At 40.6% G+C, this 26,670-nt stretch overlaps 2 protein-coding genes across 2 annotated transcripts in view; one reads left to right on the plus strand and one right to left on the minus strand.

Annotated features, from left to right (window-relative positions):
• The window catches only part of FBXL13 (F-box and leucine rich repeat protein 13), an 88,528-nt gene that overhangs the window by 27,501 nt on the left and 34,357 nt on the right, over window positions 1-26,670 (minus strand). The window contains exons 10-12 of the mRNA XM_056846474.1: window positions 13,649-13,701; window positions 7,818-7,918; window positions 117-246 (exon numbers count right to left, since the gene is read on the minus strand). Coding sequence (XP_056702452.1) covers window positions 117-246; window positions 7,818-7,918; window positions 13,649-13,701 — 284 coding nt within the window. The remainder of the gene's footprint in view (window positions 1-116; window positions 247-7,817; window positions 7,919-13,648; window positions 13,702-26,670) is intronic.
• LRRC17 (leucine rich repeat containing 17) lies at window positions 10-22,880 on the plus strand. Its single transcript, XM_056846208.1, has 4 exons — window positions 10-176; window positions 16,110-17,008; window positions 19,849-20,004; window positions 22,416-22,880. Exons 2-4 carry the CDS (start codon window positions 16,243-16,245, stop codon window positions 22,814-22,816), a joined length of 1,323 nt encoding a protein of 440 aa, XP_056702186.1. The 5' UTR covers window positions 10-176; window positions 16,110-16,242; the 3' UTR covers window positions 22,817-22,880.

A 26,670-nucleotide genomic window follows, 5' to 3' on the forward strand; every position in this document is an offset into this window, starting at 1 on the left:
CTCAAATGTCTGCAGCAGTGCAAGCACAGCTTTAGTATACCATGAGTGCTGGACGCTGCTGGTCATCTACAGGATTCCCTTCTGTACATTATAGAAAAGAAAGCTGAAATGCTAACCTGGAGGCAGCCAGAAAGGTCCAGATAGATGAGTTTGTGACATCCTCTTCCAGAGCCAAGGTACTGTAAACCTTTGTCTGTGAATTTTCTGCAGTGAGCTAAATTTAAATATTGCAAGTTTGAGAAGCTCCTTTACCAGATAAAGAAGAAGGGGGAGGAAAGTTACCACAATAGTGTGCACAAAATTCTGATGCAATCTGATGCTGTAGCAAAAAGACTTTCTAATAACATGGATGGATGCTTGAGTTTAACATGGTTTTTCTCTTTACTGGAATACAAAGAACTGTGTACTTTATTTTCCTTAATGCATGTACTTCATACACCATGGTATTGGTACTTAGATATAATAAATAGCTTTAATTTTTAAAATACATTCTGATTTTAACATTATTTTGCCTAGTTGTTACACCACACATTTGTGCATTAACACGAAAGAAACCTTAACAATGTTAAGGGAAACTTGCAGCAATGATTACACACTGATATTACAAGCTGTACATGTTCAAAATGAAAACCACAACTCTCTCAAAGGATTCCAAAGCATACAGGAATTAAACGTACTGTTAAACCGCTCGTGTAATACTTTCCTTTAAAGTTTGAAGCTACTATAGTAACAAAAGAAAAAAAATGTAAACTAGTAAAGCATGCACATCTAAAAGACTCATACACTATATATACAAAGGCAAACAAAGAAATTGGGTTAGACCACATGCACGGCAAATCTGTACTCTGAAGTCATATTCTCTACATCTGCTTACATCCTATTTTTATGATGTAAATTGAGGCATTACATTGAAAACTATTAATTTTGTACAATTATATTCTAGTTGAAATAAATAAGTAATGCAATCCCATAATTATCAGAAATGAAAGCTTGCAGAAAGAAAATTACAACATATCATTAGGTACAGGGACATCCTGATTTGCAACAGATTTAAATCTTGGAAAACATTTTAAGGCAATTTCACAAGTCAGCAAAAAGCAAGCATTTGAAAGGTCCGGAACACCCACAATGATGAAAATAAGACACCATAGCTCCTATTTGTGTTCTAAATAACGTTTGTGTTATCACTATATAAGAGGGGGGAAATTAAGCAATGTAAATAAAATGGGATGGAATTTGAAATAATGTGGACAGTAACATAAATCCATAAAACTAGGGCTACCACCCCCTGTTGGGGGTGAGGAATATCCTGGGATCCCACCCCTGATCAGCTGGCTGGTGGGGGGACTTACCACCAGCAGGGGAGGTTATACCAGCGTCTCAGCATTGTTGCCAGCAACATCATGACATCATTTTGGTGTGCACCAGAAGTTACGTCATCAGGTCACCGGCAATGTGGGGACTCTTTGGTATTGGGCAAAAATTCTATGGTAAAAATGCTTTCTACCAAAAAATAATTTGTTTCATATTAACTAAAAGATATAAAACATGTAGGCAGAATTTCTAAAGTTGGTAAGGTGACTATGAGCATAATAAATTATGCCATATTTTAACAGGCATCATCAAAGAGATAGAAATGTCACAGATTCTTCTAGCCAATAGCTGACATTCTTTAATAGTTCTGTCCTATGTAGAGTTATACCATTTTAAATCTATTAGCTTCAAAGAGTATGACTCTCTTTAGAATTTTATTTACTTCATTTATACCTCATCTTTCTCTCCAATGGTGACTCAAGGTAGTTTACATCATTCTTGTGTCCTCCATTTTATCCATAACCCTTTGAGTTAAGCTGAGAGCAGGTGACTGGCCCAAGGTCACCCAGCAGGCTTCCATGGCAGAGGAGGGATTCAAACCTGGGTCTTCCAGATCCTAGTCCAACACTAAACACTATACCACAGTAGCACAGTCAATATTGCATTTTTTCTCTTTTATTTCTTTTTGTGTTCTTTATTCAGATTCCACGCATACCTTATTCTGCTGGCCTTCAAATCTTTGTCTAAAACCTTTCTAAACAAATAAATAGAAGAAGTCTCAAATACAGTGCTGAACCTAAACAGGATTCACTAAACATGCTAATAGCCCAAATGGGTTTCAATTCAACATGTTTAGGAAACGTTTTCTTCTATTTTCTTGAGGGGACATGCTATAGAGAGAAAGCATTCCACTACCACACAACATCCATATAGATGATCTGTGGGAACCTGTGAGACTCCCCATATTTGGCATTTAGCAGCAGTCCATTGAGAGTCTCACAATGATACCAGAACACCACGAATATGAACTGACTATATGATGACATTACTGAGGGCAAGTTCAAAGTGAAGGCAATACCTATTAAGGAAGCAAGGTTCTCACTCTGAGTTATTTTTGTTTACTCTCAGGGCCAAACTAGATGTGATGGCGGTCAACACCATTTTAGAAGAGAACTTAGCCACATAAAAATTGCCATGAGGACCTGATCCTGATTGGGCCTGTGGTGTGATGGCAACAGGCAATCTTGCCCCTCCCCAATCATGCCTTTCAAAGGGCCGAAACAGGCATGGGGACTGATTGAATTAAATAAATGCTTGAGAACAAGATTTTGAGGGTTCTTTGGAAAGTTTGTAGCACACACCCATTTGCGCTGAAAAAGTTGACCATGAAGATCTAGCCAAGGTGTTCTCCTAGAACCTTGTGGAAGGAGGAATATTACAGTTTTAGGGTAGTTGCAACTATGTACCTTCAATGTCTATGAACCATCCTAAAATAATATCACTCTAAGTATGCACATTAAACCGTGCTGAGAGGTGCTAAGTCTAAACTTCCTCCCCCAGTATGCTGCATCTCCTCCCCAACCAACCAGACCACAAAAATAATGATGGGCTTCTTTATAAACAACCCTTCATCTTTAGATGCCTCAGGTTGCTTGCCAATCAGACCCACAACCTATACTGCAGGAATTACACACACTTGACCACCAACCCACACTAAACCAGCCACCTTAGTTAGGACCTTACCAATCTACTCTGTGTGTGTGTGTAAAGTGCCGTCAAGTCGCAGCCGACCTATGGCGACCCTTTTGGGGTTTTCATGGCAAGAGACTAACAGAGGTGGCTTGCCAGTGCCTTTCTCTGCAACCAATCTACTCTAATCAGGTCTATTTAAATAAGCTTAAGCTCCCTAATACAGTATGAAGCAGGCAAAAAACAACAACAACCCTCTCACAACCAAGTAGAGGCAGCCCCCCAAAATTCCTGCTTTGTTCCCAAAGTAACCAGCTAATTCCATACTGTAAACAACCTAATGCACACACATGTTACTATCCAAATAAATCCATAAATTCAGACCAAATATCATGGTATCTTGCATTTGTTTCTTGTCTATTGAAAGCTCTACTAAATGGGGGAAGGGAATGAAAACTCTCTTTATTCTGAGCATGCCCAGAAATGTGTTTGCCGTTCAAAGTTTTGCAAGACAGCAAATAATCCTACAAAAGATTCTAAACAAGCTCAGAATTAATTATATAACATTTCTTCATCTCCATATGCCTCATAGTCAAAGGGCAATACTTGTAAGTTTCAATAGCTTCTGGTTGACGTTGTATAGTTAAACAGGGAAAAATAAGCTACTAACCAAACTCTAATTATTTAGCAAATTTACACACAAGATCCCGCCCGCCCCCCCACCATGGAAAAATAATTTTTTCATACTGGAGACTTCTACCAATTTCAGCTTACTGCTAAGGCAATTTTTACACACCTCTTTCTTCCTGAACTGTCTGTTTCTTTTCCTTTTTTGATTTAATGGTGACTGGAAGTGAATGTAATTAGGATGATATAGCTTGGCAAGCAATAGAAGACCTATTCCAAAACTCAACAGTAAAACTACAAAAAGTCAAATGTCAATGGTGAAGAAAGAACACAATTCACAGTGATCCAGACAGATTAGTGCTGAAGTTGGAATATAGGAAGCTACAGTAGATACAGCTGGTTAGAACACTTTTAATGTATAAGGAATCTTGCTTTTGTGGAGGCAAATGCCAACAATTTCAAATATACTGGTGAAAGTCAGGGGGGGAAATCAGGTGCATGAGGGCTGCTTTGTATAGAGATAATCTTGGTGGCCTCAGATAAGGCTTATATTGGTATGAAAGTGTGCAAACCTGTTTGGAGATAGCTGGGCTGGAACAGATTTTGACATATTTGTTTCAGGCACAATTCAAGGTACTGGTATTGACCTTCAAAGCCCTATATAGTTTAGGACCAACATACCTGAGAGACCACCTACTCCCTTATGAACCCACCTGACCATTACAGTCATCTTTAGAGACCCTGCTTTGGGTGCCCCCACTTCTGAGATTAGGTGGGGGGCAACCCAGGAGAGAGTGTTATCGGTCATGGCACCAAAAGCACTGGAACTCTCTCCCCAGGGAGATTAGCGTGGCCCCTTCTGTTGCCATCTTCTTCCAGCAGGCAAAGGCTTTTTTGTTTCGTTTGGCATTCCTGCAGTGATCCCTCCTTTCCTGAACAATGTTTTAATTGTTTGTATGTCTTGGTATGTATTTTAACTCTTTTTTTGTTTTAATGATATGTGTTTGGGGGGGTGTTGATTAGAATAAGACAAGCTAGGGCGTGTATAGAATTGAGGGACAGAAGATTGTGTATTTGAACCTTTTGTTTGTATTCCTTGCTCAATCCATTGCTGTGCTGTGTTTCAGGGGAGGGGCTGTGGCTCAGTTTGTAGAGCAACTGCTTGGCATGCAGAAGGTCCCAGGTTCAATCCCTGGCATCTCCAGTTAAAGGGACTAGGCAAGTAGGTGCTGTGAAAGACCTCTGACTGAGACCCTGGAGAGCCGCTTCCAATCTAAGTAGACAATACTGACTTTGATGGTCCAAGGGTCTGATTCAGTATAACGCAGCTTCATGTGTGCACTTTTTCCTTTTAATAAATTATTTACTACTTTAAATGCGCGTAGTTGTTCATACCATTTACATCTCCACTATTAAAACATTCTATTCAAATCAGGTGCCAGGAAAGAGAGGCAGTTGATTGCTAGATCATAAATTCCCCAGGAGTGTGCAAGTGTAGTCAGTCGTCCCTGTGGTAACCAGTCATTGGGTAACAGAGACACCAGCACTAGCCAGAACTTTTAATCAGCAACGTGGAATGGAAGCTTGGAGTGCTGGCCCTCTTAGCAGGTGGTTCTGAAATCAACCAGTTAGTGGTTGAAGAAGAGGAAAAGCAAGATAATCCCTCCAAGAGTCAGGCAAACTGAGACAGCAATGTGTCACAGAGGAGAGACTCTGACTGCTGATGCCTAGATGCCTTGCGGGGCTGAAACAGAGTGGTCCTGTAGGTCAGTAGGGCCAATCCACCACAGGTGCTATGCTTTGGGCTAAGCTGAACCCCTGGGCCACTTCCTATGCTATCTTAAGCAGGGCTATGCCCTTCTAAGCCTTTTGACTTCAATGGATTTACTCAACTCTGCCCTCAGTGCAGAGTGAAGATGCAAAGTGTGGTGCTGTATGAGCTTCAAAGAGCAGATTTGAATCAGTGTTTGGACTATGGACATAGTAGGGAAGGAGGCAGGGAAGCCGATGGGAGAATCAGAAGCTGTCTTACACCTGCTGTCTTTCACCACTATTTTCAGAGACCTTTTAAAGTCTGTCACATTATGTTCTTTTTATTTCCTCAAGGGGCATCAGGGTTGTCTCTAATTTTGATAAGATTGCTCTTTGATCAGCATTTACCTTTGTAATAGCCATGGGGGCTAGAGGATTTTATCATGTTTCTTTGCGTACACATAAAAATTGTTTCTATGTCATACAGACCATGCTCGTCTTCTTCTCTCCCTGCCCCAACTTTATAATAAGCACCATCTGTCCCAATCAAGATATTTGTATGCTGCCTATTCTAGATGGGGTAACTCCACCAATGAAAAGCAGGTTTGTAGCTTAGGCCTGTTTTTAGACCTGGCCATCTTTTTGGATGCTCCAGTGGCACCCATTGCTTGAAGCCAACTTCAGCTGGTTTATGTGTCATTTCCTGAAAAGTTGAGATCTGGTCACATCTAAGCTTGATCATTGTCACTGACTTTAAAGTCCTCTCAGAAACTGTGGCTGGTCCAAACCACAGTGGCAAGGCTGTTGTCAAGAGCACACTGCAGTGATCACATCACCCCAGCTGTAAAAGAACTACATTACTTACCATTTGTTTCTGAGCACAATTCAAAGGGCTGGTTTCAATCTTTAAAACCATTTACAGACTGGGCACAGAGTATCTGAAAAACTGCATACTCCTATTTGAACTTTACCATCTACTAAGCACTCTAAGCCAGTGTGGTGTAGTGGTTAGGAGCGGTGGACTCTAATCTGGAGAACTGGGTTTGATTCCCCACTCCTCCACATGAGTGGCGGACTCTAATCTGGTGAACTGGGTTGGTTTCCCCACTCCTACACATGAAGCCAGCTGGGTGACCTTTGGCCAGTCATAATTCTCTGAACTCTCATAGTCCCACCTACCTCACAAGGTTATCTGTTATGGGGAGAGGAAGGGATGGAGATTGTAAGCAGGTTTGATTCTCCTTAAAAAGTAGAGAAAGTTGACATATAAAAACAAACTCTCCTCCTCCTCCTCTTTTGGAGTGGTTAGGGTGTTACACTAGGATCTGGCAGACCCCGACTGTAATCTCCATTTGGCCATGAATAACCTTGGGCCAATCATTCTCTCAGCCTAACCTACCACAAAGGTGGTTGTTGTGAAGATAAAATAGAGGCACTGGAAACTGCTTTGGGTCCTCATTAGTGATAAAATTGGGGTAGAAATATAAATAAATATTCAGGAGAGCCCTCCTCTGGGTAACCTTGCATTTTAAGTGATAGCATCACAATTATAGAATCCTCCTACCCCAAGGTTAGTATGGTACCCTCCCTCCCTCTCCCTTTCTCTTTTTGTTGTCAAGTTGCAGCTTATAGGGTTTTGAAGGCAACTCCGAAGGGTTTTCAAGGCAAGAGATGTTCAGAAGTGGTTTGCCTTTACCTGCCTCTAGGTAGCAACCCTAGTATTCCCTGTTGGTCTCCTATCCAAATGCTGACCAGGGCCAACCCTGCTTAGCTTCCAAGATCTGTTCAGATTGGGCTATCCTGGGATACCCTCTATGGTTGCCTTTAAACACAGAGTAAAACTTCCTAAGACTTTTTAGTCTCTGTTAGTTATATGTGGGTGTGTAATATTTATTTGCCCTGACCTGGATGGCCCAAGCTAGCCTGATCTCGTCAGACCTCAGAAGCTAAGCAGGGTCAGCCCTGGTTAGTATTTGGATGGGAGACCACCAAGGAATACCAGGGTTGCTATGCAGAGGAAGGCACTGGCAAACCACCTCTGTTAGTCTCTTGCCTTGAAAACCCCATAAGGGGTGGCCATAAGTCGGCTGCGACTTGATGGCACTTTACACACACACAATATTTATTTATATCATTTACAGTCCACTTTTCTAATTGAGAATCAAGGTGGATCGTGCAGCCTTTGACAATTTAAATCAACAGGAATGGAACATCCATCCGAGATCTCGATCAGGAGCACGGTACAGCAACCCCAGGAGCTCTTGTCCCCCCCCCCCATGCCATTTCAAGTGGCACTTGATTAAGGCAGCTTCATATGAGCTGTTCGTCTTTACAAAACAGAAGGAATCCAGAGAAAGTTGAGATATGGTGCAACTTTTCCTCATAAAGTTATATTAAAATTCAGATTTCTTTATAAATGATCAATATGCTTTTACCTTGATAGAAGTCTTAATGTCCCATTTGTAATGTCAGTGTGAGATAAGTTTAAATTAAGTAGAGCAGGGCAGCCTTCTGATACAAGCCTCATTAATTCATCCTGTTTAACAAAGAAAACCATAAATAGAATTGGTTTGGTTTCATAAAAGTCAATTAGCATAGCTGCGTGTCAAAGAATTTTAACATTTTACTTTATACTTCAGTGATTAGACATCGTCAGATCTCAGAAGCTAAGCAGGGTCAGCCCTGGTTAGTATTTGGATGGGAGACCACCGAGGGAATACCAGGTTGCTGTGCAGAGGAAGGCACTGGCAAACTACCTCTGTTAGTCTCTTGCCATGAAAACCCCAAAAGGGGTCACCATAAGTCGGCTGCGACTTGACGGCACTTTACACACACACACACAATGTTAAATATAATTATTACATGCCAAATCTCCTATAACTAAATTCAGTCATAATGCAAAATATAAATGAAACTGAAACTAGTATTTTGTGGGAAAATACGTTTTCAGACTGTCCTCCTTAAATTGTGCTTGTCATCCTGTCAATCCTTGTGCTTGTCATTTTTTTGGAATGTAAAAAGGAACTGAAGTAGATAAGGGCCTCAGTCCAAAGATCTTCATGTCCAACAGTGGGCTGCATATGTTCACCTGTTAACTTTTAGAGCATTTCGTAGATGGAACAGGGGCCAGAATAATTCCCCAACTTCCCTAAATAAGTAATTACTGCTATACAAGCTGATCTTGCTGAATATCTGATAGGGATAGATAATGTGTACGCAGTGCAGTATGAATCTTTATTTGGGGCAGCAATGGATTTTGTGTCCTTTGTAGTAGAGGGCTTGACAAATCCCAGCACTTACTTGTCATGCCTAGAAATTTCATTGTGGCTCTAGTATTTTGGGGAGCACCAATACTTAGAAAATATTGTCATACATACTGCTGAAAGCTGAAATAGAACTCTGGCTTCTAAATTTTGGGACTATGTGTGTTGGTTAAGTGCTGTCAAGTTGCTTCCGAATTATGGTGACCTTATGAATTAATGACCTCCACAATGTCCTATAACTAAAAGGCTTGCTCAGGTCTTGCAAACTTCCTTGATTGAGTCAATCTATCTCATATTGGGTCCTCCTTTTCCTGCTGCCTTTTCCTAGCAATATTGTCTTTTCCAGTGAGTCTTGTCTTCTCATAATGTATCCAGAGTACAATAGCCTCAGCTTAGAAGAAGAGAAGTTTTTTATACCTCACTTTCCCATAAGGAGTCTCAAAGCATCTTACAATCATCTTCCCTTCCCCTCCCCACAATAGGCACCTTGTGAGATAGGTGGGGCCGAGAGAGTTCTGAGAGAGCTAGCCCAAGGTCACTCAGCAGGCTTCATGTCATTTGAGCTTCTAGGGAGAGTTCAGGTTTGATCTGATCTAGAACTGACTTATTTGATTTTTTGGCAGTCCAGGGTATCCGTAAAACTCTCCCCCAACACCACTTTTCAAAGGAATCTACTTTTTTTCCTGTCTGCTTTCTTCATTGTCCAACTCTCACACCCATACATAGTAATGGGGAACAGTATGGTATGAAGTATTTTGGTTGCCTGTGACACATCCTTACACTTAAGAATCTTTTCTAGCTCCTTCATGACTGCCCTTCCCAGTTTCAAGCTCCTTTGGTTTTTGGTTGCAGTCTCTCTTTTGGTTGATGAAGGAGCCAAGAAATAGCAAATCTTTAACAATTTCAATTTCTTCATAATTAGCCTTAAAGATGGAATTTCCCAGCAGTCATTACTTTTGTCTTCTTGATTTTCAGCTGTAATCCTGCTCTGGCACTTACTGCTTTAACCTTCATCAGTAGTCATTTCAAGTCTTTGCTGTTTCCTGCAAGTAATGTGGTGTCATCCGCATATCTCAAATTGTTAATGTTCCTTCCACCAATTTTCACATCACCTTCATCTCTAAATCTAACCCATCTTTCTATATATGTTCTGCATATTGACTGAAAAGATAGGGGGATAAAATGCATCCTTATCTGACACCTATGCCAATTGGAAACCATTCTGTTTCTCCATATTCTGTTGTAGCAATAGCCTCTTGTCTGGATTACAGGTTGCACATCAAAACAATCATGTTGTAGCTCACCCATTTCTTTTAAAACCAATCATAACTTTTCATAGTCCACAAAGTCAAAAGCTTAGCTGTAATTTATGAAACACAAACTGATTTTCTTCTGAAATTGTCACATATGCTCCAGTAACCAAAGTACATTTTCAGGATGATCTCTAGTGCCTCTTCCTTTTCTGAATCCAGTTTAAAAATCTGCCATTTCTCATTCTCATAACATTCTCGGTTGTAAGATTTTGAGCATCATTTTACTCGCATGAGAAACTGATGAAATGGTCTGATAGTTGCTTCAGTCTTTCACATCTTTTTCAGAGTTGGACTGTAGACTGTTTCCAGTCTGTAGGCCATTGTTTTGTTTTCCATATTTGTTGGCATATTCTTGCTATGATTTATTTTGGTATGTTCAGTTGATGATTTCCATGTTGATCTTTCCGCATGATAAACTGTGCTTTAAATTTCCCTTTGATGTATTGGATCTTGTGGAACAGATATCTTCTTCCTTTTTTGTTGTTCTCTTTTATTTCTTACACTAGTTATTAAAATAGTTCTCTTTGCCTCTATGTGCAAGTCACTGAATGCTGCATTTAGACCTCTGATTCTATTTCTGTCACCATTTACATTTGCTTATTGTCCATTTTTAGCAATGTTAAGAATTTCATCAGTAATTCATCAAGGCTTTTCATTTCTTTTGGCTGCAGGAATAGTGTTTGTGCATTCTTCCTTGATAATATCTCTGGTTTCAACCCACAGTTCTTCCGGTTCATGTTCACTTGAACTTAGTAATGCAAATCTGTTCTTTACATGGTCTTTAAACTCTCCCGGAATGTTGTTTCGCTTGTATTTTGGCACTTTGAATGTTTTGGTTTTTTCCTTCAGCTTTATTCTGATTTTTGATATTAACAGTTCATGGTCTGTACCACAACCAACTCCTGGAATTGTTCTAGCAGAGAGAAGAGCACTTCTCCATCTTCTACTTCCGAATATGTAATCTATTTGATTTCTGTATTGGCCATCTGGTGATATCCACGAATACAATCATCTGTTTGGTTGCCTGAAACATGAACTAATTGTTGTCTTCGCAGAATTCTATGAGTCACTCTCCTGTATAATTTCGTGCTCCCAGTCTAAATCTTCCAACAATATTTGATTCTGTTTTGTTTCCTGCTTTTACATTCCAGTCACCTATGATTATCAGCACTTCTAGTTTCAGTGTGTGATTAATTTCTTACTGGACACTTGCTTTCAATTTCTTCCTTATCAGCATCTGTAGCTGGGGTATAAACTTGGATGATGGCTATGTTGATAGGCTTTCCATGAAGTCTGATTAATTTTATTCAGTTAAACTTTGCATTATAGCCTATGACTGCTTGTGCTATATCTCGCCTCACTATTAGAGCAACTCCGTGTCATCTGTGTTTGTCACTTCCACAGTAAAACATCCTTTTAGCTTTAGTCCAGATGTGCCATTAAGAACATTACTACTCGTAGTTGTCCTCAGCTCTTCCTAAATAGCTGATTGACTGCTATCCAACCTGGGGGTTCCATCTTTCAGCACTATATCTTTTAAATTTTTGTATTGTCCCATTATAGGGTTTTCAAGGTAAAAGTCTGTCGGATGTGAATTACCATTGCCTTCTTTTGAGCAGTACTGTGCAAGGTTAGCTGAAAGGCACTGCTGTTGTCTACGAAAGATCTTCCACCAGTGTCACCTTCCACTACTACTACTGCCCAGTAACTATCCTTCAAGGATTCCTCCACTCCCATCACCATTGGAACTGTCCGGTCTCTTCTGCTGATTTGGCTTTTGAATCCTAAAGGGGTGGATGCATCTTAGCATTGCTTACAGTATTGCTTTCAGCTTCGCTGACATAATTCTAGAGCCAAAGAAAATTTGTCAGGACCTTCTGTAGTACCCTTGTACTTATGGACCTCCCCTAGAAGGACACTACTCCCCAGATCAATAAAGCTGCTGGTTGGAAGGAAGAGCTACAAACCATATTAGCTAGGACTCTAATTACCAAAACCTGGAATCCTCTTAAACCTATGAATTAGGTAACCCTACAAAACCAGCCCCATGCCATTGCTCCTAGATTTGCTATACTCCTTCACTCTGGGCAACTGGTTGTTTGTCTCTGCTCGGCAAGCATATAAAATTTCTGGCTATGCTTGAAAGCTCTCCTGTTGCCAACAGAGGATGGTAAGTGTGAAGGGAGAAATAATTATCATATGTGTGGCTTTGTTTGCTCTCTACAACTATCAAATGCTCCCATTTGGCTCTCAATAATTTTGTCTACTTTTTGCATATCTTTCTGACACTGCATGATTTTTCTATCCATGAGTAAGCTCTCCAGAGATGTTTAGCCGATTGTGCCAACATCCTTGCTCTCAGCCTCTACCTAATGTAATCTGGGTTATTTGTGCAAAGGTATGGAATCATGCCCATCACTTCCTTCAAAACGGATAACTTCCAATTGGCCATTCTCTCCAGATGTTGGAACTGCAAAGTTGCCCATAAAAGCAGCAGCCCAGTCTCAAGGAGAGAGGTGGCCCCTTTGCCAGTATGTTCAAAAGCCTAGCCAACAGGAAGTGCTGTGCACATTTTCCATGAAGCATGGACAGGAGCAGAGGAAGTCCCTGTCTGGATATGGGGCACAGAAGCTCTGAGCCAAAGAATGTCTACATTAATCTGAGCTAACATGAGTTCAGGGGCTGTGTAGTTATGATATGTGTTACGATGTGTGGCTTATTTTAAATTGTCTGCCACTCCATCAAAATGTGTATGCTCTTCCTGCCATCCCTGGATTCTCTAAGCATCCCATTTACACTTTCTCCCTTATCTCAATAAAGCTTTGATTGCATGGTGTAATGTAAAGTAGGATACCTTAGCCAGGTAACTCATGATTGAGAGGAGTGTGTGCTCATGCATGTACAACTCGGAGAGTAGACTGTGTGTCTGCCCTTGTTGTACTAGTTGCATCCACTAATTGGTAGGCTGCTGGCCATGCTACTCAGCACATGCATGTGTGCTGCATCCTGCTTTTGGATAGCCAGAAGAGGGGAGGGAATGGAGATTTGGATCTTTCTTCCCCTCTGACCCACCTGTACATCTTCATTACAACTACAAAGAGTTAAACTGAGTTTACAAGGGTCCCACACTTTCGAGAGAGTTAATGTTTGATAGCATGAAAGCAATCTATCAATGCTTCATTTTTAACCCTGGAAAAGTCATGTTTTTGGGTTAAACTAGGCATGGTGGTAGCTGACAGTTCTTTGTGTTCACACCATACAGAAAGGGTGGAGTCTCAATTTTAATATTGAAAGGGGGTACAGGTGAGGTGCACTGCACCCTCCCTCTGTCTGTTTCCTTTCTCCCCAAGCACTTTTTGCTCAACCAAGCACATTTCAGCATTGGAAATTGGCACCACAAAAGGATAACATTTACTACAGATTGCGATAGCATATCTACCAATTAAAACCCTTATTTTGGTGTAGCTTGAAACCTGAAAGATGTTAAGGCGCTCCTGTGATTGCAAACTATAAGATTATTTTCAATCTATACTCCTCCTTAATACTTGTAGCTATATCATGCTGGATCACAGATTCCCCTTTTGAATAACATTTAGACTTCCAACTTTTCTGTACAAATGAATTTTAAGTCAGATTTACTAACTTTTTATTCTGTTCAAGGCTTCTCCTGCTTGTAATGTTAATACTTACATTTAATCCTTGACATTTGGAGACATTTAACTCTTGCAGATTCCTGCACTGACCTAAAATAAACAACAATAATAAACTGAAAGCTAGATTTACTTGATAAACAAAAGGTGATATCAATCCCAAACTGGCAATGCCATTGAAAAAGAGAATATAAAAGACCTTAAGAGTCTAGTTTAGGTGAAAAAGGTGGAAAATAAATTAAAAAGCAAGATCTCTCTTAACTTTAAGGAACTAATTGCCACAGGATAGCATACAGAATCAGAAAATATAACTGAGGTTTGTGACAGTGGGTTGCAATGCACAAATGGACAGGAAAATGTACTTTAGTGCATTCTGCTTCTGCAAGCAGTAACACTTACTATAGAAACACAAAGAACTTTAATATAGTTTTTTACAAAATAACAATATGCATGTGGAGCAATGGAATGTACAACAGATGGTTCCCATGATTTCATTTAATTTGGTTTTGTAATGGGATCAGAAGAAATACCTTGTGTTTTGACTTGTGTAAGCAGAAAAGCCAGTGGGAATACAACTGCTTTCACTTAGTGCAAGTAGGCAGCAAAGATAGTTTCTACTTGCAGCAGAGCGGTTGCACATGCAGAAATCTTCCCTGGGATCCAGTCTACTATAGATTGAGAGCCAAACTGGACACTAACTTTTTTCAGGTGTTTTCAAGTGATCCCCACAGCCACACAGCAGCTGCTGGGAATTGCTTCTAAAAATCAAAACAAAAAAGGAGAGCCCAAACAGGCTTTGATCAACACTGCTGGGGTGGGGGGGGGACGACGACACAGGTACTCCTGTCTCTTCTCCAAGCAATTTTCTCACACAAAAACCATGCTGGGGGAGGGGAGTTATTTCACCAATTTTGTTGTCCACACACACAGATACTTCATGTGGAGCCGCAACATTGGCAAAATAACTCTCGCCAGCATGGTTTTCATGTGATAAAACTGGGGGGGGGGGTGTCCCTTCCTTCTACCTGCAGCACTGTTCCAAAAGCATTTGAGCTTTTTTTTTTTTTTAGGAGCAGTTCCCCACAGCTGTTCCCCACACATTTGAAAATGTATGAAACACTTCAAACTGCATGAAACTGCATGAAAAAGGTAATGTCTACTTTGGCTCTGACTTTGTTCAGGAAAGGAGATAAAACCTGAGCCCCACTCACTCGTTTTTAAAGGCACTGGAAAAGCATTTCTATCTTATGGTTAGTGACACTAGAAAGGTCTTCTTTTACTGGCATTACAGAACATTTTTGTTGTCAACTTTTCTACTGAAAAGTTGGTTGTTTACAAACCCTCACAGTGCCAGTGTCTTATGATTTTTGTCTCTGTTAATTTCAATTCTCATACTATGAGACAAGTTTCCTTAAAGACACTAACAGCACATTCCTGGGGGGGGGGAACCACGGCAGCCGGGATGGTGCAGCTGAGAAGCCTCCTCAGAGGCATCCTGGCTGCTGCAGGGCGGGGGGAAGCCTTTTTTACAAAATAAGAAAAGGAAAAGAGTATTTTTCCTCCCATAGAGGAAAGCGGGCTTGCACCACCTCAAAAGCAGCTCCATTCCCCCCAGAAGGCCCTGGGAACGCCTCCTGGGACTTTACCACAGGGACGTGCACCGGAGGAACGTTGGTGGGAGGCCCCACCAGTGCCAAAACCCTGCGCTGCTGCAGCAGTCCAGAGGGGCCAGCGTAAGTGCCCCAACACTGCCGTCCGTGCCATTTTGCGGGTATAGAGGTCACGCCAGCCACTAAGAGCATTCGAGGGGTGGGGCCTTCAGGAATTCACTGTTATACATGCTGCTTATACACGCTGCCATCTGCAATGCAACTGCCCTCTTCTGGTAGTTTTGTATTGAAAGAGTGCTAGGAATGGGAGAATGCAAACTCTGTTACTTATAGTACCCCCTGAGGAATCTTAAATTTCTATTGGTTCACTTGAGTTTATCACCACCCTTTTCACTGATCTCCTTCCTCCTCTTGGCCCCAGGCTGACAGAATAAGCACTATTGGGCAGGCATCTTGTCTGGGAACAGATCTTATGGTTATAAGCAGACAGGACAGGATGAACCTTTGATTGGCCCAGAGACATTTGTACATAACATGATACTATATTGGAAGTGTAGCACAACATGGCAAATGTTTAGAAGTGGATTGTTACATCTGAGGAAGCAAACTATTTTTTTAAACTTTTTAAAACTCTGCATTGTATGAATAGATATTGAATTTGTCCTCAGGGATGTCTGTGTCAGGTCAATGTAGGGGATTTATGTGACATTGGTCTGAAGGTTATGTGAAGTGAGAAGCTGACCCACCATTACTAGCTTAATCAAAATAACTGTTAAGGTGTGGATTAAGGCAATATTCTGATTACACTGAAATGATCTTGATGCACTAAAAGTTTATGTGTCAACTTCTACCAAAATGTCTTTCTAATATGCTGCTTTTCTTCCAACACAGGGATTCCAAATACCCCCACTGTGCCTCCTTGACTCAGAATCCCAAATTTAAGACTTCCAAACTCAAATTTCAGAGGAATACTCTGACTGTTCCAGCTGTTGTACAAAGAAATTGGGGCCAGCTGGATGTCAGGATGCAAGTGGTTACAATTATAATACTACTCCTCTTTTGTAAAGCAGCTGACTTTAGGAAGATAAGGAATGGAAGTTCGAGAAACAGAGCTAATAATGGAAAGGCGAATGGCTTAAGAAAGACATCCAGCACTGTTAAGCGCTATACCCCTGGCCTCCCATGTGATGTATACACCTATCTTTATGACAAATACTTAGATTGCCAAGAAAGAAAACTGACTTTTGTATTGTCTGATTGGCCTGAAGATTTAAAACACATGCTCCTAGCTAGGAACAGGATTCGCAAGTTGAAGAACAACATGTTTTCTAAATACAAAAAACTAAAAACCTTAGATTTACAACAGAATGAGATATCAAAAATTGAGGACCAAGTTTTTTTCGGTTTAAACAAACTAACGACACTCTTACTTCAGCACAATCAGATGAAGACCTTGTCTGAGGAGGTATTTATTTACATGCCTCTTTTGAGTTACTTGCGCCTATATGATAATCCCTGGCATTGCAACTGTCAGATGGAAAGTCTTATAACAATGCTGCAGCTTCCAAGAAACAGGAACTTTGGAAATTATGCTAAATGTGGACATCCAACAGAACGAAAAGGTCAAAAGCTCAAACAGATAAAAGCTGAATCTTTATGCGCTGAAGGGGAAAGACCAGACCCGAGCAATCTAGAAGTTCCAAAGCGTGACGTCACCAGACCAGAATTTGATTCCTCTCTCTGCCACATTTATTTGTATCCTGTACAAACACTAGACTGCAGAAAGAAAGGTTTGTACATTTCAATTAAATGTTGACCTTTTATCTGTGTATTCTCATATCATTATCCCCCTGAGCATGGAAAGGGCAGGATATACAGTTTTGTAAAAGGCATTAGTGGTCACCTACTCCAAATAATACAATATTTTGCCATCCAAGTATTGTCCATAATAATCAATACACAAATAATAATAAGGAATACATAAGATACTATGTTACACTAATTAGACAATAACAGAAATGAACACATGTGCCATAAATGTGCTAGACAGGAGTCTTCAGATGAGCCTGGCCTTAGCTGAGAAAGGGCGGGGTATACATAAAATAAGGTAAAACAGGCCAGGTACACCTGTAACTCAAAGAATAAATGTGGGGGTGGTTTAAGAAAATTTGCCATCAAGTTAGGTGAAGCTGCGCTCACACATTCCCTAAAGTTATAAGAGAATCTAATTTGAGAGACAATATCTTCCATTCCTCAAGCAAGGTCAGTCAAGAATACCTAGGGTTTATATAGTGCTTTCAGCATGTTCAAAGTGTTCAACATGCATTAAACTTATAGTTCCCAAGGCAGTTTACAATCACAAGAAAAAAATCAGTAATGCAAAATTAATTATATTAACAAAATAACTGTTGCAATCTTTACAACCCCTTTATAAAGTAGGTCAAGACTGTTGTACTCCTAAGTGGCCTGAGACTGAGTGAAAGATTTCCTAAGGGCATCTAGGGGAGTCTGGCTGAGGAGAGGTTTGAAATAGGATCCTGCTGGATCACATCTCTTAGTAAGGCAAAAGCTCTCCACTGATACCCTTCATGCCCATTTCACCCAGTATCTCAACCAGAATTACAGGAGTCCTGTAAAAAAAGGATTCCACCACACCTACTGGATGTATGCAGATATTATTAAAAAAAACACTGTTAATAAACCTTGGCTTCAGTTTAGTCTGATATCTCAATGCAAGCTGCCCAACAAACTGTAGTTTGTCAGCTGCTGCTGGTTATACCTGGTTTGTTAACAGTAGTGTTTGTTTTTTTGTTAACTGTGGTTTGTAGTGACATCTGAATACAGAAATCCCAGACTGTCAAGCAGCGCAGCAATCTGTGTACAAAAACACAGAGCACAGAACAATTGAAAACCTTGCTGCTTTGGTTGCATTTAGCTACTGAGGGTGATTTCTCAGAATACTCCCTCCCACTTTGTCTTCTCTCCACACCTCTCCTCTTGACTAGTGATAACTTCTCAGGCAGAAATGGGAAGAGTTCAGAGTACTGGAGAGACAATTTACAAGGCAGTAGGACAAAAGGTATCATTTACTCACAAGATTTGACATACAAAGGAATTGCTCCACAAAAAACACTGTTAAAATCAGAAGGAGTTCACAGCCCATCTACTATAGTTCTTCCCTCTCCATAGAGAGCTCCCCCTTCAACCCCCCCCCTTTGCTCAAGAATAGCACTGTGTAGGGGTTAGAGTGTGAGACTAGGGGCTGGGAGACCGAATCCCCACTCTGCCATGAAAGCATGCTGGAATTACCTAGAACTAGTCGCACACTTTCAGCCTAATCTGCTGCACAGGGTTGTTGCGATGACAGAATGAGGGAAAAGAGTAAGTGACCTTGCCATGGTCATGTCTTTCTTGCCAAGTTTGTATTTTCTTCTGAGGATTAAAAAAAAAATAGAGAATGTGCACAATGGCAAAAGAGAAAATGAGGTCTGTTTTGCTTCTGAGTGCAGTTTTGGGGATACACTAGTGGTCAGACTGAAAGGGGGAGGGGGAATCAATTCCAGCAGCACAGAGGACAGAATATGAAAGGCAGTTTTCTAAAGACTGACCTACAGGGCCACCCTAAGAAGAGTTACATCTTTCTAAGCCCATTGACTTCACTGGTAGACATTATATTTTTCCTAAGTACTGCAGAGGTGAGAATAACTCTTGCTCTTGCATTCCTGTTAGCAATGTGACATCCCAATAACTGACAGCACTTATTTTTAAATGGATGCAAGTGCATTCTTGCTCATCCAAGTGTGAAATATATGTGAAAAAGCAACACAGAAGTTAGAAACTTTATAAGAAAACTAATTGAAAATGGTGTAATGTTAGAATACACATTGGTTAAACTGGTTTGAAAGTTTGTATTATTTCTCCATCTTAATAGCTGCAACTTACACAAGTGTAAGTATTGTATTTCAAGCTCAAGATAAAACACAGAAAGCTCATTGAGTAGAAACGTGTTTGAATGGTGCCACAGTTTGCATTTGAGCCTTTAGTGTAATCTATTTGATTCACCCTTCCTTGACTTTGCAATGAAAGGATACAGAACTAAAGGGCATGCAATATTATTAAATTATAAAAGCACAGACCTGAATGGCACCAAACCCTTGGCCAAAAAGGACCATTCACACCCCAGCTCGCCCAGACACAATATGCTGCATCTCAGAGCAAATCCACCATGCAAAAGGTGTTTGCAGATCAGATGGCTCCAGGTGAGTAGAAACACTGACTCAAGTCACAGGGCAGAGGCAGACTAAATTCTCATTACTGCCTTGAGAGAAAGGAGGTCAATACTTTAATGTCCTCAACGGCAACACTCTTTATAAAATGGCATTTGGCAAAGAAGACATCAATCATGAAAAAATACTCTAATTATATAAAAAGAAGCACTTTATATGCAAGGATGTTTTTTTCAGTAATTCAGACAGTTTACTTTCTCTGAAGCTCTCTGTGCTTACATGAGTTGTGCTAGAGATGGAGTCCAGCATAACACTCTTTAACTTTGATTGTGTGCCTATCTTAAAAGTTTAATCAGTGGCAAAGTCCAGAGTTTCTATAACATATATTTCTTTGCTTCCCCAAGAGTTACAGACAGTTCCTGGTAACATACCTCCAGATGTTGTTAAACTCGAACTTTCCAACAATAAAATCAAGCAGCTACGACCCAAGGAATTTGAAGATATTCATGATCTGAAGGTATTAAACCTTAGTAGTAACGGGATATTTCACATAGATCCAGGTGAGCAAACTTTATAATTGCATAGGCCATGAATATATTTTCATAGCTCAAATAAAGTTATGGTGCAACATAGTTATTTTCCTCAAAGTGGGATTTAAAAAAAGTAATGGCATAAATATAATTTGCATACTTGCCAGCTCTATTGTTTTCTTATAGGGAAGTGCTGATTATGGGAGGCAGGAACACTTGAGAAATGAGCTCCTAATTGTCTGACAGAGCCATCCTGAAGGGGGGTAGTTATGGCGTAGCTGTGCCACCTCCTGAGAGGCTTTGTGGCTAAGTGCAGAATAACTCAATGGGGCAGTTACACGGGGTTCCTGTGTAATTGCCCCATTGAGTTACACAGGGCTGCACATGGCTTTTGCAAGCACAAGTTCGCACCTGCAAAAGAGGGCGTTAACGGGGTGAGAGGGCAAAGGGAGCTGAATAAAGTCAGCCCCATCCCTGGGAACGCCCCCTTTGGTGCTGGTGCGAGTCCTTGTGCCAGAAAAATGTTGCTGGCAAGGCTCCGTTGGGGCCCGAGCATGGCGCTGGCATAACTGGCCCTGTGCCGGCATTAGTGCCAGTATAGCCGGCACAAGTGGCACTAATGCCAGTGCAGAGGTCATACCAGCTCCTAAGGGCATTCCCACCCCCCAGGATTGCTCTGTGAGTCAAAATCAAGTCAAAGAAAGCCTTGTCTTGAATCAGACCATTGCTCCATTTAGTACTATATTGCCTCTCTGCAAAGCAGATACTTTAACACTGAGCCACAGCAAAGTAGTAAAAATACAATAAAACCATACTGGGCACATGCAAGGCACTGGAAACAACATAGCTAGATTTCTGGATCTTGATTATTGTACTTATTGAGTAGCCATTTCTTTAAAAAGTATGAGATCTTGAAGAAATGGGAATGTTATTTTGAATATGCTAACTGGAAACTGTAGGGAATTTTTTTTAAATAGAGACAGAAAATAATAGTCACATATCTTGAATAAGTAGTAAATAAATATGAATTTTTGAGTATAAACACAGTTAAGTTCAGCAACGTTTAAGTAAATATCAACAGAATTATGTTCATGTAAACTGATAACCTGAAGTAAGCCCAAAATGTATGAATGGAAGTGTTTGTATATGTTTGTTTGTTATTCTTTGCTTTTGAAAATGTTAATAAAATATCTTTTTATCTTGTTAATAAAATTGGTTCTTGTAGGTTATCCGGGCTGTGTAACCGTGGTCTTGGAATTTTCTTTCCTGACGTTTCGCCAGCAACTGTGGCAGGCATCTTCAGAGGATTAACACTGAAGGACAGTGTCTCTCGAGAGACACTGTCCTTCAGTGTTAATCCTCTGAAGATGCCTGCCACAGTTGCTGGCGAAACGTCAGGAAAGAAAATTCCAAGACCACGGTTACACAGCCCGGATAACCTACAAGAACCAATGAACTCTGACCGTGAAAGCCTTCGACAATATGTTAATAAAATGTTAAAAATATCTTTTTTTTAAAAAGTAAGAGATATTTTGAAGGACCACTGCTTCCAGCCCACCAGTTAAAAGCCTTCTCCCAAGCCCAGCTCTCCATGCCACTGCCAGCAGATGTGAGACAGGCAGCAACCTGAGAAAGGTTTTTTGTTTTGTTTTTTGAGCTGGTGCCTCAACTTTGGGGTGCTCTTCTCTTTGAAGCTTGCCCAGTGCCTGCTTCATTGTCTTTAAGGCAATAAACCAAAACGTTTCCCATCACCCAAGCTTTTAATGGAAGGGTTATCCATCTTTTAAAAATTGTGTTTAATGCCCAGTTTCTAACTTGCAGGCTGTTTTATGAAAGCAATTTTATATTCCTTGCTGAAATTGTATTTTTAGGCTTCTGAATATTACTTTTATGCTGTTTTATGCGTTGCTTGTTTTATTCTTGGTTTTAATTTTATTCTTGGTTTTAATTTTATTCTTTGTTTATAATTTTAGCGCTCTGTTTTTCTAAACTTTGTGAGTAGGGTTGCCAACTCAACTCTAAGTTGCAGTGGGAGCATTTGGGAGGCAGAGACTAGAGAAACAGCACTCTTTGATGACATGACATCACTTCCAGCTAGGAATCCGGAAGTGACATCACTGTATTGCATGACACTCTGGGATTCCCCCTGATCTCTAAACCATATAGATTGGGAAAATTCCTAGAGCATCATACAAAGCGGCAATGCCACTTCCAGGAAATGATGTTGCCACATCATGCAACACCACCCCCATTTCCCCCCTGCTGCTCCATTGAACCCCAGTGGGGACGGGAAGCACTGATGGGGGTTTGCAATCCTACTTGTGTGCCACCTTGAGCAGGTCTCTGGAGAATCAGCATATACATTTTCTAGATAAATAAGTAAGGAGTAGATGAGATACTTAAATTATTCATCATTTAACGTATTTTTTACCCCCGAACAGCTGCATTTGCTGGACTCATCAATCTGGAAGAACTAGACTTATCTAATAACTCCTTGCAAAATTTTGAATATGGAGTATTAGAAGACTTGTACTTTTTGAAAATACTTTGGCTTAGAGAAAACCCTTGGAAATGTGACTACAACATTCATTATCTTTTCTACTGGTTGAAGCATCACTACAGTGTTCATTACAGTGGCTTGGAATGTAGAAAACCTGAGGAATACAAAGGTTGGCTGGTTGGAAAATATGTAAGAAGCTATTATGAAGAGTGTCCCAAAGGCAGGCTCTCTGTTTATCCAGAAACGTTTGAACAAGACACAGATGATGAAGAGTGGGAGAGGCTCAAGGAACCACAAAGAACAGCAAAGAAATCTGGTGTACTTGTTACTGTAATTGGTTAATTTGGGGATATTTTTATTGCTACATTCAAGCCTGTGATACTTTTTCTATGAGAAAGAAAGTCTTTAAAAAAAATTGTGGTGTTTGTTCATAAGGTAATATCTGCCTGAAACATGTTTCATTATTAATCAACAGATGGCATTATTTACTTATTTCTTTATAAACTTACTATTTTTAATCTGTTTTGGGTCATTTTTGCCATGTTGGGAAATAATTTGTAAAAGTTCAATACAAAAGGGTATGACTTATTGCAATTATCCTTACATACTCCAAAGCTAAGGCACTGCAGTAAGATTCAGCTATTTACAGAACTGGACACAAGCCTCCTAACTGACTAAAAGAGGGCTGTAAACATATTTCAAAATTTTGTAGTCTTGATTTGTGCAGCAAGATCTTCCCCACTTGCCCCTTCCCTCCATCCCAATGGTACTCACAGAGAGCCACATCTGCAATTACCATCAACCTGAAGAGCCACGTGACAATGGTATGCCCTTTGTGCCACCCTACCGAACACACACATACAGTAAGATATAATAATAAGGAATAATAAATGCATTAGTAATAATTTTCCAGCTAAAACTTATTTAATGACCAGAGTACTTTTGACCATGTAGGGTATTTCTCCTACTACTGTTGAACCATAGCTAGCCCTTGTGTGAGGGGAAGGACATGCAAGTCAGACTTATGACACAAAATAGTATTCAAACTTTTAAGTTCTCCATAACTCTTCATTAGGCTGGATGTTAAAAGATAAATATGCTTCCTTACATTATTGGCAGCCTTCAAGTTGAACTCTAGTGTTGCAAGAGACAGGGCAGATGGAACCTCTCTCAGTACTAAGTTAGAACCACCAGCCAGTCACAGTCCCCACTGGACAATAGCCTTACCCACTTTCCTGAAACATGCGATGTTGGAGAATGGTGCTCAGATGAGCCACAGTTCAAACTGTCTAACAAAATCTGGATGACTTAATAATGAATGCCTAATAATATAGACCTGACCTGGATGGTGCAGGCCAGCCTGATCTTGTCAGATCTTAGAAGCTAAGATGGATGAGCCCTGGTTAGTACTTGGATGGGTCACCCCCAAGGAAGTCCAGGGCTGCTATGCAGAGGCAGGTAATGGCAAACCACCTCTGAACATTCCTTGCCTTGAAAACCCTATGGGGTCACCATATGTTGACTACGACTTGACGTCATTTTCCATGACCAATAATACAAATATAGACACTAGTAAACAGATTAAAATCTTAAATTATACTGCAAACAAGAGAGAAGAGTGTTTTCACAGCCATTAAATAAGATTAAAAAATGTAAAGGTCCCCTGTGCAAGCACCAGGTCATTCCTGACCCATGGGGAGACGTCACATCCCGACGTTTTCTAGGCAGACTTTGTTTGCGGGGTGGTTTGCCAGTGCCTTCCCCAGTCATCTTCCCTTTACCCCCAGCAAGCTGGGTACTCATTTTACCGACCTCGGAAGGATGGAAGGCTGAGTCAACCTGGAGCCGGCTACCTGAAACCGACTTCCGTCGGGATCGAACTCAGGTCGTGAGCAGAGCTTTTGACTGCAGTACTGCAGTTTAACACTCTGCGCCATGGGGCTCCTTGAAATAAGATTACTTCCCTCATATTCTCCATGTTAATTCTCTAGTTTTTAAACAAGAACTTTATGTGGTTGCCTTCCCTATGGATTACCGGGTTGCAGTAGGTTTTAATAATTGCATAGCATAAAGTGACATTTGCAAAAGGACTTATTTAGCTTTTTCTATCCTTAGTCATCCTTGCATGCTCATTGCTATCAAGTCACATAAGCAACTGCCTAGTGTATCACTGGGCAGCAGGGCCCCCTCACTGAACCTAAAGCATTCTGACTCTGAAGCAACAGCAGAGCTGGCAGGTTGGCTTTTAAGAGACACTACACTTGCATATAGCAGTGAAGCTCAGAGCAAGCACCACAAACAATTGCCTTAGCAAAATATGAGTACTTATAATGTTGACTCTTGAAACACTGACGGTGGGGTTGGTGACAACAAAGAATTATACATTTTTACTCCATAAGTAAGTTCTCACTAACTTGAAGAATTGGCATAAAACATTTTTCCCCTCTGAACTTCCTTTCACAGAGCCTTGGTATTAAATGTAAATTAGATGCTTTCACTTCTGGCAAGTTGCTTCTCCCGGCTCACTGAGAAGTAGGAATACTAAGAACTTTGCTGTGAATGAGATCATTATCCCCAGACATATATTAATCCAACTAGTCGCTTACATGTGAGTTGAGCACCCTTGCTGGTTTACTTCAGTGTTGTTCCTTGATGTTCAACTCTTAAAATCATGCCAAGATGGTTTGTGTCTGCACAGTGCCTGCCACAAGATGCAACACAGAAGTAAATGAAATTGATCTACCCAGGTGTGGCTGAGCCGTGACTCTGTAGCACAATGGCAAAGCCACACCTGGGTAGATCAATTTCATTTACTTCTGCGTTGCATCTTGTGGCTGCTTTGGTGCCTGTGCAATTGGTAAACGCAGTCTTGATCACCGGAGAAGACAGTGCATATCCCCAAAGGTCATGGTTGGGTCATTAAGGTGATCTACTCTTCAGGCACAGATCCATTCAGTTTGTTCGCTCTTAGTTATCCACAACATGACAAATCAGATACCTTTCCTTTTAGTTGTCAATTAACATGCCATGTACCAGGATCATTGTGTTATAATATGCCCTTTTAACAGCTTTAAATGTTTAAAAATTTGTTTTTTACTAATATTGGGGGTGGGGAGGTAGAGGGAAATAAACTATAACTCCCATGAGGCAGTGCAGCCACTTGTATGTGCAAATTAATCAAAATGCAAACCACTCAGTCATTAGCAGATAGCATGTTATATTATCTTAAAGGCACCAACAGAGTAAGTCTCAACAAAAAAAATATCAAAATGTAAAATATTACAGGCATTTGTTCTCCTTGTAACAACGTGCCTCCTAAATAAGTAGTAGTGATACCAGACACAGCCATAGGGTTGGGGGCAGCATATAATCATGCATGTGTAGTCATCTTTTCAGCCAACTGGACATGTTCAAACTGTGTGAATACAGAGGCTCCTATTATCATTATCCATGAGAAGGGCAAGCCCAACTGCCAGGTGACTGAGCATCCAGCCAGAGCTGCTTCAGATGGAAGATGGGGGACACAGCACAGGAGGAAAGAGTTTTCTTTAGCCTCACATACTTCAACTGGTCAATAAAGCATTTAATATTTAAAACAGGAAATGTGCTTTCTTACACTTCGTTGATAAGTTTCCTTTTAAAAATGTATCTTTGGTGCAGAGAGGAAGGGAATCTTTGGGGAGGACTGGAAAAAGACAGAAGAAGCTAGCTGTGTGGTTTTGGGGGTAGTGTGGTAGGGGTTAGTTACTGTAACACAGACCTTAAACTTGAAAATCCTGCTTAATACTGTGGTCCAAGGCAACCTGCTCCTAAATATTAAACATGGCAGGAGGCTGCAGTTAGTTACAGGCACTTCCACATTCTCAGAAGTACTTCCCATTTCCTTTCTCAGCTACACTACTGAAAACAGACATCTAGGCTGAGCCCTGTTAAAGCTCTAGTCACAAAATAAATCAGGAGAAAGCAGAACAGGCAATGAGAACTTGCCTATAATAAAAAGGAGAGAGGAGTATAGGGGCTTGTTTTTATAAAGTGTAGAGGTGGACGGAAAATAAACGAATTTTAGAGGGGAACAGTAGATATGTGGTCCTTGGTCTTTTGGTGGATCAGTTATTTCTCAAGAAAAGTGCTGGGGTTTTAATATGTGTGGAAGGTATGCAACTGTAAATCCTGCATCATAATTCTAAGTAGATAGT

This window comes from Euleptes europaea, chromosome 3 (genome assembly GCF_029931775.1).
Source record: "Euleptes europaea isolate rEulEur1 chromosome 3, rEulEur1.hap1, whole genome shotgun sequence".
NCBI classification, from domain to species: domain Eukaryota; kingdom Metazoa; phylum Chordata; class Lepidosauria; order Squamata; family Sphaerodactylidae; genus Euleptes; species Euleptes europaea.

Excerpts from the sequence above, each read along its gene's own strand:
- LRRC17 (XM_056846208.1), top strand. The coding sequence starts at position 16,243 with ATGCAAGTGGTTACAATTATAATACTACTCCTCTTTTGTAAAGCAGCT. Across the intron at positions 17,009-19,848 it reads ACTAGACTGCAGAAAGAAAG|AGTTACAGACAGTTCCTGGT; the intron begins GTTTGTACATTT and ends TGCTTCCCCAAG. Across the intron at positions 20,005-22,415 it reads GATATTTCACATAGATCCAG|CTGCATTTGCTGGACTCATC; the intron begins GTGAGCAAACTT and ends ACCCCCGAACAG.